This window comes from Natator depressus, chromosome 23, assembly GCF_965152275.1.
Source record: "Natator depressus isolate rNatDep1 chromosome 23, rNatDep2.hap1, whole genome shotgun sequence".
Classification (NCBI taxonomy): Eukaryota; Metazoa; Chordata; order Testudines; family Cheloniidae; genus Natator; species Natator depressus.
This window is the reverse complement of record NC_134256.1, coordinates 848,395-862,600: the sequence shown is the minus strand read 5'-3', so window position 1 is coordinate 862,600 and position 14,206 is coordinate 848,395. Positions and strand designations below refer to the sequence as shown.

At 52.5% G+C, this 14,206-nt stretch overlaps 1 protein-coding gene across 1 annotated transcript in view; it reads right to left on the bottom strand.

Moving 5' to 3' along the window:
* Positions 1-6,681: 6,681 nt before the first annotated feature.
* ZC3H4 (zinc finger CCCH-type containing 4) overlaps positions 6,682-14,206 on the bottom strand; it is a 30,099-nt gene continuing 22,574 nt past the window's right edge. The window contains 3 exon segments of the mRNA XM_074937920.1: positions 6,682-11,622; positions 12,646-12,897; positions 13,202-13,593. Coding sequence (XP_074794021.1) covers positions 10,118-11,622; positions 12,646-12,897; positions 13,202-13,593 — 2,149 coding nt within the window. The 3' untranslated portion in view covers positions 6,682-10,117.

Here is a 14,206-nt window from a genome sequence, read left to right as displayed (position 1 = left end):
TCAGCCGCGTGTGTGCAAACGTTTGTGCACACGTGTGCGGATGGGAGTGTGTGCCCACGTGAATGTGCAGTGGGTGTGCAAATCAATGAGTGTGCGATGTGTGCAAACTTGTGAGTGTGCAGTCGTGTGAATGCAGGGTTAGCTGATGGGGCATGTTTAGACAGGGCTTGGGAGGGACAGGCTGCAGGTGGGGGGCTGTGAGGGGCACAGGCAGGTTCGGGGGAGATCTGGGGGGCACAGAATGCGGGGCTGTGTTTATGGGGGGGCCACACAGACCCATTTATCTGCAGAACTGTTCCATGAGTCAGGGCTTCCTCTTCCCCTGCACAGGGAAATGGCTCCCTCCTGAGTCTTTGGCCCCCCTGGGAGTGGGGGGCGACAGAGCGAGGGTGAGTCAGGGACTGTGACTGTGTGACACACGGATTCCCCCCCCCCCCGCCCCGCCAGACAGACAGACAGACAGACCCTGTCAGCACTCAGCTAATAATGGGCGAATGAAGCAGGGCGCATTGTGGGGGGAGCCAGGACTCCTGGGTTCTCTCCCTGGCTCTGGGAGAGAAGTGGGATCTAGTGGGGGGGCGGGGGGGGGGCTGTGAGCCAGGACTCCTGGGTTCTATCCCTGGCTCTGGGAGGGAAGTGGGGTCTGGTGGGGGGGGGGGCGGGAGGGGGCTGGGAGCCAGGACTCCTGGGTTCTCTCCCCTGCTGTCACTCACTCGGTGGGCAATGATGAATCATCCCTCTGCACCTCAGTTTCCCCATCTCTCAAATGAAGCGCCACACCCGCCCCACATGGGCTGGGGTTGGGATGTGTGGGGCGTGTTGCTGGGGCAGGGCAGGGCGCGGAGTCAAATGCCGCTCTTGGCCTCGCAGCCCCTGTGGCACCTTCAAATCCAGGGGAAGAGGCGCTAAGCCCCGCAGCTCCAGCAGAGTTTGGACAGAGTGTGAGGCCCTGACACTGGGGCCGGGGGGGCAGGGCTGTCTGGACCCCCCAGGGCAGAACAGGCCCCAGGTGACCCTGGGCCCCAGTGTGTTCTAACTGGGAATCCCCTGGGGGATGCTGAGTGGGAAGGTGTGGGTGGGGTGTCCTGTGGGAAGAGTTTGATGTTGTGTGGAGCTATGGGGCAGGGAGGTCGGGGGGTTATTCTGTGTGGGACGGGGAGAGATTGTTCTGGGAACTGCAGGAATTTCCCTTCTTTGCCTCCTGCAGACGAATCCCAGGAACCGGAAGTCGTGTCCATCCGTCCGTCCCACACACACACAATCACCCCATGGGGACAGGAGGGGGAGGAGACGGAGGGGGCAGTTTCCTGACAAAATAAAACAGGAAATTTCACAGGAAAATTAAATTGCAACTAAACAAAAAACCCTGATCCCAGCTCCCAGCACTGGCCAGACCCATCCCCCCTGTTCCATTCAAACCCAACCCCATAGATTTGCCAGTGCCCCTCAGTCCTGACCCACACCTCTGCAATCCCAGCCCAGGGCTCCCCACACCCAGCTCTGCTGGTGCCCCTCACTCCCGACCCGCAGCCCCTGCTAGCCCAGCCCTGCCACACCCCCCACACCCTATAGCTGTGATTTCTGTCTTTGCAAGTGGCCCAAGTTCCAATCTCAGCTGGCTGCAAAGAGCTTTTATGATTCCCAGCATCTCTCACTGCCCCCCGCCAATGAGCCCTGTAGAGTCATGGGGGTCCACGCAACACGGGGCCTCACAGCCGCCCCGCGCGGCGCTTGATGCCGGGCTGGGGTGGATGCCTCCCCACGGCACGCAGCAGCCCCACTCACAATGGAGCGATGCCGTTGGCTCAGATCACTGGCTCAAGCCACTTCCCCCAGCCAGGCCTGTGCCTTTGAGTCCAACCCCCCATGCCAAACAGCACGATCCAGGTCCCTGAAATCACAAGACTGGCTTGAATCATAGCCAGCACTGCCTCTTCGCCTCCTGGTGACTGTTGGGCGTCCCCGTTCCCAGCTTCCCTCCCCAACCAGCAGGGACGGAAACGAGCCCTGTCCAGTTAAAACCGAGATTCTTGCCTCATCCCAGGACTCCAGGAGCTGGGGCTTTCACAAAACACCAGAGATGGTGAGAGTTGGCAGCACCATGGAGGGAGCAGCTACTAGAGCCCAGCCAGGGGAGAGTGCGGGGCACGGGGGGCGGCCTGGAGGGGCGGCCTGCAGCTCTTCTATTCCCAGAGCAACACCCGCGGAAGTGACAGACACCCTCTGCATCCGGCGTCCTCACTGGTCCCCTCCCCAGCCCAGGGCTTAACCTGCTGCCCAGGGGAAGGAAGCATCAGGCTCCAGCCTGAGCCAGGGCGCCCCCCACGCACACCTGCCCCAAGCACTGCTCCCACCCCAATCTGCCCTGGAGTCCTGGGCCATGCTGGCCTGGGCGCGGTCTGTGCTGCCCTAGCACGACGGCTGAGTGGACAGGGACTGAGCCGTGTGCTGGGGCGGCTCAGAGGGCGCTGGGGCTCTGGGGCCAGGGCTGCGTCCCCCAGAAGCCTGGGCCCACAGGGCTCCCTGGCCACTGGGGGCTTGCACATCCTGGCTGCGGAGTGGCATGTTCCCAGCCTCCCCTGCAGTTAGAAGGTTGGTTCTGGGCTCGTCCTGGCATCGTCCGCTCAGCACCGCCCCTCACTTGCCATTCCCATGGCCATGGGGCCCTGTGAGATTACCCAGCGCTAGCTGCCGAGGCACTAATCCACCACGGGTTTGGAGCTTCATTAGGTCCCTGACCCACTTTCCCTGTAAGAGGATGAGCATCTATATATAGCGGTCCCTCAGGCATGGGCTGCATTAGCTCCCCCAAGGGTCGATTAGTCTAATGAGATCGCCCACAAAGACCCTGATCCCGGCACACCACCTGCCCTGGCACCGCTTTCCAGGGTGCCAGGCCAGAATGAGATTAATCTCCCAGGAGGAGAGGCAGCTGCAGAGGGAGGGCAGACAATAGCCATCTCCAGAGCAGCTTGTGGATCCACTGGGGCTGAACGACCTGGGACATTCAAGGCAGGGGTGTCAGAGAACTTGGCAGCCCCATGCTCTGAGCTCCAGGGCCCCCATGTGCTGGTCTGTTACATAATCGTCCGTCTGCAGCAATGACCGTGGTCCTGGACCAACGTAACCAGGCAGGACCATCAATGCAGCAAAGGGCTCCGTGACCTTGGGGGAGCCTTTGCTGTGGGTCAGACCCCGTCCGTGCCCTGAACCCTAATGCACGGTTAGTCCCTTTTGCACCTACTCCTGCAAATACCCCCTATGCGGGGCACTGACCCATGGCCTGATGGGCACGGTTTCCAGGATTTGGGCAAAACAGCCCTTTGCTTGATCTCACCCCCTCACCCCAGGCTGCATTAAGCTCTGAAGCACTTGGACAAATGCCATCAAATGAAGGCAAGTGAGTTGGGCCAGGTCCACACTAGGAATGGCTAAGTCATTATGCAAGGTAACCTATTTCCCCTTGTTTTTTCCTACCCCCCCCCTCCACCCCCCGCCTTCCTCAGACGTTCTTGTTAAACTCTGGATTTGTGCTGGAAATGGCCCACCTTGATCATCATACACATTGTAAGGAGAGTGATCACGCTAGATAAGCTATTACCAGCAGGAGAGTGGGGTGGGGGGAGAGAAAACCTTTTGTAGTGGTAAACACCCATTTTTTCATGGTTTGAATGTATAAGAACATCTTCTGTATCTTCCACAGTATGCATCCGATGAAGTGAGCTGTAGCCCACGAAAGCTTATGCTCAAATAAATTGGTTAGTCTCTAAGGTGCCACAAGTCCTCCTGTTCTTTTTACTAGGAAAGAGGTCGGTCTAACTACATAACTCAGGGTATGAACAATCCACCCCCCTAAGCAATGCGGTTACCCAGTGCCGACAGCACTAGGCAACGGGAGAAGTCTCCTGTCGACCCCGGCTACCCCTCTTGGGGAGGTGGATTAGCTATGCCGACAGGGGGTGGCCTAGGCAGCGTCTCCACTGAAGCAACGCAGCTGTGATGTTTTAAGTGTCGACGAGTCCTAAGTCACGGTCACAAAGCCCTGTGCAGTTCCACCTCTCCCCAGGCACCAGGCCCCTATTGCTACGAGCGGGGCGTGTGCATGCCAGGGAGCTCCTGTCCCCTGTCCCACCCAAGTCTACCAGTAACTTAGGGCACATCACACTTGAAATGCTGGAGCGCCCCCGTCTTGTGTCAGCGTGACACTGCCTACGCTCCCACTGAGCTGTTCTCTCGCCCCTTCGCATGCACCAGGCCCTGCTGCTGCCTGCACAATCTGGGCCCCCCAGTCTGGCTGCTGTGGGTCGGATCCCACTCGGCTATGGGAACGTTAAGGCCCCAACGCCAGCCAGTGGTAGGGAGGTGTCACGGCACCACCTAGAGGGTGTCAGGGTTAGAAGCAACACACAGACAGCAAAGAAACCCGTCATGCAAAAGACTCTGGGTGTCCCACACCTCGCAGCAAAAGGTGGCTGTGACAAAGCGGGACTGTTCTTAATGTTTCCTCTGAATAGTGTGGGGGTGCCTCAGTTTCCCCTAGGCAGTTCTTAAGTCTCTAGGGGGTGGGGTAAGGGGGTATGATCACTGCAGAGCCCTAGAGGGCAGGTGTGTGCAGGGGTCTGGACACAGAGAATGGCCGACACCCTGTTTCCTGGCTACTGATGGCCTGGGCCCTTCCCCCCCCTGCAAGGTGAGAGGTAAACAGCTGGAGAACAAAGGAATCAGGTGACCTCCTGGCCCGGAAAAGGGACAAAGCCCAGAGGAGGAGGGGCTGGAGGGGGAGTTGGTTTGGGGCTGGCTGGGGACATGGAGTGAAGGGCAGACGGGGTTGTCTGGCTCACTGCCCCCCAAAATGGACCCGGCTGAGGGGTCCTGTTCTCTGCACCTACAAGCTCTGTGTTAGACCATGTTCCTGTCGTCTAATAAACCTTCTGTGTTACTGGCTGGCTGAGAGTCCCGTCTGACTGCGGAGTTGGGGGGCAGGACTCTCTGGCTTCCCCAGGACCCCACCTGAGCGGACTGGCTGTGGGAAGCGCAGGGAGGGGCAGAGGAGGCTGAATGCTCCGAGGTCAGACCCAGGAAGGTGGAAGCCAGTGAGCTGTGTGTCCTGCAGACAGGCTGCTCCCAGAGAGGAGACTTCCCCAGAGTCCTGCCTGGCTTCGTAGGGAGCAGGTCCAGAGCATCGCCCAGGGACCCCGTGACAGTGGCTGTAAAAAGTTTTTGGGGTCTGATTTCCTATTAGCTGAGACAAGATGGGACAACTTCTGATGGTGAGAGACATGTTTTGGGGCTTACACCGAGCTCTTCTTCAGATCTGGGGAATGTACTCAGTGTCACAGCTAAATTCCTCCGAGCTAGGCTGTTTCCAGTCCTAACGAGGATGGGGAGGCGTTTCAAACTCTACATCGGCAGTGATTAGATCGCCTGCCAGCTCAGGAGAAATCCCAATTCCCTGCACAAGGCTCCTGGGCTCTGTTCTCTGCTTATCTATAGTGAGCAGGATTCTCAAGTGAATCTGGTGGCACCGGCAGCTTTTATGGGCACCCTTCGCAGAGGAGAGCGCCACAACCCTGCATGAAGTATTTTGCAGTAGTCAAAGATGCTAATGAACCCTGCTGGAGAGGCCAGTGAAGGGCTGCCCCCTACAGTCCATTCCCCATCCCTTGTCCAGTTCTCTCTCAAATGTCTCATGCATTGCAGTTTCCATGCAGTCCCTAAGAAAATTGTCCCACAGCTTCATTGTCTGGAGTGGGCTCCCGATATTAGCCATGGAGTCTTTATCCTACCCCGCACAACGATAGCCCCTTTGTAGCACCCTCAGTCTCCACCCACTCTTCCACTGTGCAGTGCCAACCTGCCTCTCACATCCCCTCCGGGCCACATCCAGGCTTCCCGATTGCCCCCCAATTTCTCCCAACTGCCACCATCCCTTAAGTACTACCGGGGCTTGCCCTCATGTGGTCTCAGCATCTATTGGTGCTAGACAGCCACGCTTAAGGAAGAGGAAGGACAGGCTAGGGTGCTGGACTGGGGCTCAGGACACCTGGGTTCAATTCTTGACTCTGCCACAGATGTCAAGTCACTGAATCCAACTGGTGTGGCAATTCCCCGATAATGGGGAGATGATACCTCAGAGGGGGAGTGTGAAGATAAAGTGCCCGGCTGTGAGGTGCTCAGGGCAGAGAGACACATAAGTGCTTGGACAGACAGCAAAGCCACCTTCTCTTAGCACCTCTTTCCTGAGAACACAATCAACCCCTTTAACCCTGCCATTATTTCTCTACCGTCAGCACTCCGATATTCACAGCCAGGATTATTGCTGTTCTCCAAACAATGTTACATGCCTGAATAGGATTGGATTAAAAATGAACTGGAAACATGCCTGCAAAGTGCGTGTCCTCCCACCCCATCTGTTAAACACAGAAACAGTGAGCGGGTTTAAACTCTCTCCCCCATTCTTCAGACCGTAGAACAGTTCTGCCCAAAAGAGTGCTGCAACGAGAAGAGACGGGATTTTTTAACTCCCCTATGAAAATGAAGGGTTACAACTACTTTGTTGCTATAATTTGTAAAGAGCTATCAGGAAACACGTATGTAGTTAACTCACGCGTGAACCAAATGAACCAGAAACCTTTAAAATAACTGCATCCTTTAATGGCAGTAATACAATTACAGAGGATTAAAGAGCTCACAGGAGAAATATAGATGACATTTTTGGAAGACAAATGTGCAATAAAAAAAGGGAAAAAAAACACAAAGCCATGCAACGAAACAGTCATTGTAAAAACCCCAAGACAGTATATACATATTTGCATCAACAGCTTCAATTCTGAAATAGTATTTACAGCTTATTACAATCTCAGTTAGAGCATTATTTTTTTTTCTCGTAAAGCTCTGGCAGATGGAAAAATACGAATGGATTAACAACGGGTGACTATATTCCACAAGAGCTTCACTCCTCTTCATATTCTGGATTGGGTTTAATAGGTTTTTTTTTATGTACGTTACAAATGTTTAGGGTTATGGTACAAACGCCACTGAATTCACATCTCTCTCACTAAAAGCAATCTCACATGGAGGAACAGGACACAAATGATTGATTTCACTTCTCTCTCTTTTGTTATAGTGATACCAGCCAAACTCCAAAGCCATAAGTCCATGTCACACTTCACTGCAGGTTAAGAGCTGAGGCTATACCAAGAGAAGGCATGAGGTAAACCACTTCAACAGTGCGCTAACTACTACACACACAGATGCCACACTGATTCATTGAAAACCAGTAAACAATTTCAGGGAGAGATGCAAGCAGAAATTTTAATAGATTAGATCTCCATTGGACATCCACATATCAAACAGATGGGCACAATCCATCGGCATCTGAGTTTCCTGGAATCCAGCTGGTTTGAGAGACATTGTTTAGAGTAAGTTTGATATAACCTTTTGCCTCAAATTAAAGTGGGGTGCAGGAAGAAGTAAAACACATAGCATCCAAAGGGAAGAAGACAAGTAAATTAACACCAAACATAAACACAACAAAACTTCAGAGTCCAGACTGGGTTTTGTTAATTGAAGAGAGTTAATTTTGGCATTATTAATGTTAATCTCACATGCACCAAAACCAAAGAACACCCATTATCTGTAGAACTGTTTCAAAACAAATTATATGCTTACAGCAAAACTGAGTGGGTTTTTAAGCAGCTGTTCCACTGTTGGACAATTCATCCTAAACCAGATTCAATGACGGTAGCCAGCGTACTGAGAAATGTTTTTCCTCTCACACTACTCCTTATGCAAACACCAGCCCGATGACAAGCCACTGTGACATGATGCAGTGGATGAATTCTCAAACCAGACAGGTACAGCCACTTGGGAAATATTCTGCAATAAAACAGGAACCTCTCTTGGTGAAGGTGGGTCAGCTGGGATAGCCTGGCACCAGATCCCCATCTAAGCTGGTGTAGCACTCCCTGGTGCGAGGCTCTGGGGAGGGAGAGTTACGACACGCACACTGTGCCTTTAAAACACTCACCAGCACCAAGTATTTGGTCTCTCTGATAAAAGTTCTGGCTTGTGCCTCCACCAGAAGAAAGCGCTGTACTCAGTTCACACGCCACAGACATTTTTCTAATCGTACCACAGACATTGAGCTGGCTGGAAGCGTCAAGAAGAATACACCTGGCTCAGCCATGGTCATAAAACTGTGTTTAAAATTTAACTTAGTCTCCATTATTTCACAGGAGTTGATACTGCGTGTTGGTCATGTACATTGTACAGATCCATGTCTTAACATATGGCTAAAAAGGTGCGAGCATTTTAGCTTTTCCTTGCTGCAGTTTATGCTGTAAAGACACTTTGCATAAAATGTCTTTATCTTCCAATACTTGCGAGCATGTTTGCTACAGGCTTTGCCAGCCAAATACTTCTGAGTGTGGGGTACTATCAATATTCCTGTGACAAATGGTGGAATCCAGTTAGCTCCACAGTGATACCGCTATCAAAAAACCAAGAAGTCGGGAGTAGGGGACACCGTGACATCGAGTAACCACAGAGGCTACCAAGGGGAACGTGGGAAGGAGAAAAAAAAAGGTTTAACACATTTTCATCGTCAGAGGCAAAAGGAATTTTGCCTTTCTGTGCGCAGCGTATTCTAGATTGAGAACAATCTGGGCCTGTGAGATCAGCGGTTTTGACCTATACAAAGAGGCAGCCTCACAAAGATCTAGCACGTCTACGACAAGTGCGGGGCTGAGGGATGATCAGGAAAACGTAAGCTACAGACTCGTCTGTTGGAAAGGTTTATAAACCTGTTACCCCCTTTACTCACTGAAACAGCCTGTAGCAAGAACACTGAGCCACAGAAAGGAGTCACCCCAGATCTTCCTTCCCTCAACAACCATCTTCATAATCACAGATTCTACAGTATCCCGTTCATCTTTTGAAAAACTTGATTATCTGCCACTCATGTCCCTTCCCCTGTAGCTGCTTTTCCCTGCACACACTGAAAGCACAGTTCATTGTACTCAACACTTCCATCTACACATTTGTTTCTAAACACACAATGAATCAGAAAAAGTACTCAGCACCTAACATCACTTTGCTATCTTTTCTGAAGAACAGCCTCTCTTTCTTAGGGTGGCACTATAGGACAAAACTCGGCCTCCTGAAACGCACGGCATGCAGAGTTCACCCGTCCCATCTGGATGGAGATGGGTTTTACCCCTGGTGGGGTGGGGTGGGGTGGGGATTGTCTACTGAAAATCTTAGAACACAGATTTGTGTTTATGGAAAAACCATCCATATGCAAAATGCATACAAGTGAAATCTGATTGAGATTAATAATTTAATTTCAATAATACACCCTGTTTTTGGTAGACTGCACAACTTTTTGGGATGCAAATACTCCATGGCCATCCACGGACGGCCTTGAGAACGCGAGTCCTGTTACAACCCAGCTGGGTCTTACAATCAAACCACCTCCAGAAAATGGCATAAAATATTTACTTAAAACAAAAGCAAACAAACCCCCCACAATTACAAAAATAATCCCACATGGTTATGTTTCCATGGTAATTCTGTTCATTGTACTAGAATTTTAAAAAAGACTATGATACAAATACTTTAGTTAGTTACAGTTCAGAAGTGAACACATTCTACTCATCTGCATGGTTTACAGCTTTAATCTGCTAAGCAACACGTATGAACCACGTTTCTCTGCCATCCAGTCTGTCACTACCCTTGTCCTGAATGTAGTACAGGGGACTTGCTCAGCTACTGCAAAGAGAGAGGACAAAAGGGTGGGGTGACAGATCGGCCACAGCTTCCCAAGGAGATTTCAGACAATTCATTATTTTCCAAGAATGATTTCAACTGCATTTTGAAAGAAAGCTCTAAAACAAACGATTGGGGTAGTCAAAGAAAATGCTGGTTATTACTGCACAAGGATACTTTGATTATTAATTTAAAATGCACCTTTGAGACTATATGTTACAGCACTGACCAGAACCAAAACGATTTATATACATGTCATATGGCTAAAGTGAGCACTAATGGAATAAAAAACGCTACCAACACTGTGCGCTGCAATTCAATCCACGGACGCAAGGTCAGTCCTTTAATACTACTGGCAGAATGGTGAAGCTGTGGGATCAAAGCCCTTAAAAACATCTTTCAGAGACCCAGCATCCTGCTGCTCACTGTCCTGGGCAGGGCTGTTGCCTGCAAAGGGGCTGCCTGACCCAGGCTTTGTGGTCTGCTTAACCATGCCATAGACGGAGGGCACAGGGAGGTTATGAACCCCTGGCTGAGGTGCAGTCTCCTGGGTGGGCGTGGAGGAGGCGGCGGGGGCGGTGGAGGAGGCGGCGGCCTTGGGACGCGGCCTGTTATAGCTATTGTATCTGTCTGTTGCAAGATCAGCGCCTGCCTTCTCGGCCTCGGGCTGATCCAACGCAGACCTGCGCACAAACAGAGGCTCCTTGGCCTTGTTAGTGCTCTTGCTGGCCTCTGGGCCTTTCAGCGATGCATTCCCTTCGCTGGGAGACTCTGCGGCTTTGCCACCTGAACTCGGAGTCCTGGGGTCATACAGGCTAATCCCACTGAGCACGCTGCTTTGGCTACTCCCTTTGCTTAGTCCTCCAGCTGTCAGCAGCCTGGGGTCGTAGGGAGCAATGGTGGGAGCTGTCTCGCTGCTGGGCGTGGTAGCAGCTGTTGGCTGAGCTGGCTCTGCAGGTTTAGTGGCTCTGGCAGCTGCTGGCTCTGCTGGTTTCTGTAACCTGGGATCAGCTGGTGCTTTGCGCATCCGAGGGTCACTCGGTTTATCGCTCTGCCCGGGCCCTGGACTGCCAGACGCATTCACAGTCTTTAATATTCTTGACAACAGCTCGAAGTCAGGGATGTTGGTGCCAGAACTGGTGGCAGGCTCTGCTTGGGCTGCTGCTCCTCGCTGTCTGGGGTCAGAAAGGCCTGTATTTTGGGGCCTGTTGAGTCGCGGGTCAAGGGCAGGTAATGACTGGAGAGCAGCTGGGACAGGAACAAATTCTTGCTTTGGGACAGGCAGTGGAATCAGATCCTCTGGGCTCCACAGGACCATTCGGGCAAAGTTTGGCTTGTTTAGGATCACATCTTTCTTTATGTGGCTGAACTGCTGCAGCTGAGACCTGGGGTCTCGCAGAGCGTGGGCTGGCAGTGCGTCTAAGGGGATACTGACCGGTTTGTCCCTTAGTGCTCTTTCCCCTTCTTCCTCCTCAGGAACCAAGGCAGCCTTCTGACTGGCAGCAGTGTTGGAATGAGGAGCATCCGGTTTCAGGGCAGGCGTGGGAATGTGTCTTGCTAGTCTTGGGTCAGTGGGCCCTGCGTCCCCAATGCTAGATGGACCACAAGTATCGGCATTTCGAGACAACCTGGGATCCCGCAGCACACGTGGATCCGCAGGCCGACTGCTCCCTGCTGGCTGGGCCTTCTGCAGGCGAGGGTCACTCACACCTGGGCCGATGCTGCCACTGATTTCTCCATGGGATGCCTGGGCATGAGGCCTGCTTGAACTTTGCTGCCTTAGGGTTTTCAGTATGGAAGTGACGCTACTTCCACCGTCATCCTCGTCACTGGAATACCAGTTGCCAGGATCACCTGGGAATGAGGAGAAGAGAGTAAGCAAATACCACAGTGTGCACAGCTACAGCTAACCGCAGGGTAACTGGTTCTGTTAGGGTCTGCAGCAACCGGTCTCACACGAACAAGCAGCTCCCTCAACCCCTTGGCAGGTCACGATGCTGCAATGCTAGAAAGGGGGATCCACAAACATTTAGCAGGCACCCAACCTCACCAAACTACATTAGCTTTGCTGGATCTTTCAGCCAGCTGCTCTTATTTCTGTATCATACTCTTGCCATTCTTCCTCTCACCTATTTCATCCTTCCTGAGCACCTTCATCCTCGGTGCTCACCCCAGGCCCTCCTTACGAAGGGAGTTTCTGAATCAGTGCTTGGAAGATTTTTTGGCAAAAGACCCGAGTGCACATTCTTCAGAAACCTCCAGTGCCCTTCACTACAAAACCAAGATGGCCATCTGCAGAGAATATCTCCCCAGCTCCAACGCGGAGGCCCACGCTGGCACCAGGCACTGTCTGTTGAGATCACAATCTCTATAGCTCCTCTTTTTGTTTTAAGATTTGTCATTTGTAAAATAAAAGCACAAACCCCACCGCCAGCCTGAGCTGTCAGGTATGTTCAAAGAGGAGCTGGGGATGGAAGGGTTGGAATGCAGAATGACATTCCCACAGGGCTGCTAATTTGGAAAACAGGGAGGATGTCTGCCCCCCAAGACATCTTAGCCCTGACAGGGAGGGGCTGGGCAAAGACAGATCTGGGATAGCATTCTCATCCCTGTCACTGACAGACCTGCAAGCGTAGGAATGTTGCAAACACAGCATGGAAATGCAGATGTGCCAGTGCTCACAGCCCACATGGAGGGGGAAGGCAGCAACCAACTCCAGACAACCAGAAATGGTGCCACTGGACTCTGGGAGGAAACAGGCCAAGGCCTCCTAAGCCAGGACAGCATGTTAGTCTGGTGTGGGACCCCTGGTGGGTAGGGTGCAGGGGCATCCTTCACAGACATATCTTTGAACAAGTCTGGTACTCTGCCACTTGCCTTCCTCATTCTCCCGCTCCTGCTTACTGCTCTCGGCCAGTCTTCGAGCCCTCTCCTCCTCTTCCTGCTGCTTCTGCTGGATCCTCAGGTACAGGGCTCTCTGGGCAGATGGCAGGAAGTCAGGGATGTTGGCTGATGGTTTGTGTAACCCTGGAGCCCCTCCTTCACACAAGGAATCGGGTTCCAAGGATTGGTCAGGGAAAAGGTGCTCTGCCAGAGGCTCGTCCATATCCTCGTAATTCCCATAGTCCTCTGCATAGAAGGAACAGGGCAAACATTCACAATCACAGGACACTGAAGTTATTTCTCATACAGCTGAATATAGCAGCTGATTCTCAAGAAAGTAGTAAAGAGAGACTTATGCCCATGAAACCAGCCAATGTTTGAGTCTCGTCTGGTGCAAGTTCTGCCCAGCCACCCAGAGCAGCACGTTAAGTGCTCACAGGCAGCTAAAAGAGACCAGGCCAACATGGCATCTCCAGCCCTCCCTGCATCAGACCAACTCCTGTCATGGTAAACAGAGACAACCCAAGGACAGCTAGTAAGAGGAACATACCTGGGTCACCCATCAAGCCAGAGTCCATGTCCAGGCCCCCCTCTTGCTGTTGGTAGAAATTATCGTAGAAGCTTTGTGCAGGTGGGCCAGGGGGCATCATTCCGGAGTGTGGAGAATCGTCCGGGCCATATGGCATCATTGGGGGCCTGGGACCCATTGGAGGCCCAGGATTCATCCCTGGGCCCATAGGCATATCTGGGTGCATGTCGGGGTGCATATCTGGATGCATGTCTGGGTGCATGTCAGGGTGCATGTCGGGATGCATGTCGGGATGCATATCCGGGTGCATGTCAGGATGCATATCTGGGTGCATATCCGGGTGCATGGGTCCTGGCATAGGCCCAGGTGGTCCACCAGGCCCAGGGAAGCGGGGAGGTGGTGGAACTGGGTGCCTGGAAGAGAACAGAGGGAAATTTAACTTTTAAAATGCAAACTTGAGATAAGTCACATTTCCCTACAAAGAGCAGGGCTTGCAGCAGGGTCCCCATCAGAACTGGAAGGACAGGCACAGTGCTGCAGGGATGCCTGTTCAGGCTCCCTGCAGGAACGGACCATGTTGTTTTAATGCACCCACCACAAGAGCTGCCAGAAAAGCATCATTTCCACACAAAAGGTGCCTATTCCACATCTCTCCACTCCAGCAGCCAGCTCTTTACTGTCGAGTTTCAGGAGCAGCAGGACTGTGTCCTCAGCCCTTCTGTACACTGCTATGAAATGGCAGCAGGATGTTGAATTCACACAGTGCACCCCCCTCCTGCCTAGACCACCATGCCATGGCACAGAGGTCTCTCTGAGCAAGGAAGACAGGCTAACCTTGTAGCAAACCAGATGTCAGGAGCAGAACCTTGGCTGGCCTATTTCCGAGCCTACTCCATAGAGAGAGAACAGGAAATACAGAATGTTCTGATTACACTGTCTCCGTGACTGCTGTAAGGGGTCAGTAGCGTTCTGCGTGCAGTGAAGCAACACACAGGTTCCTATTCACCCTGTACTGTGTCTAAAGGA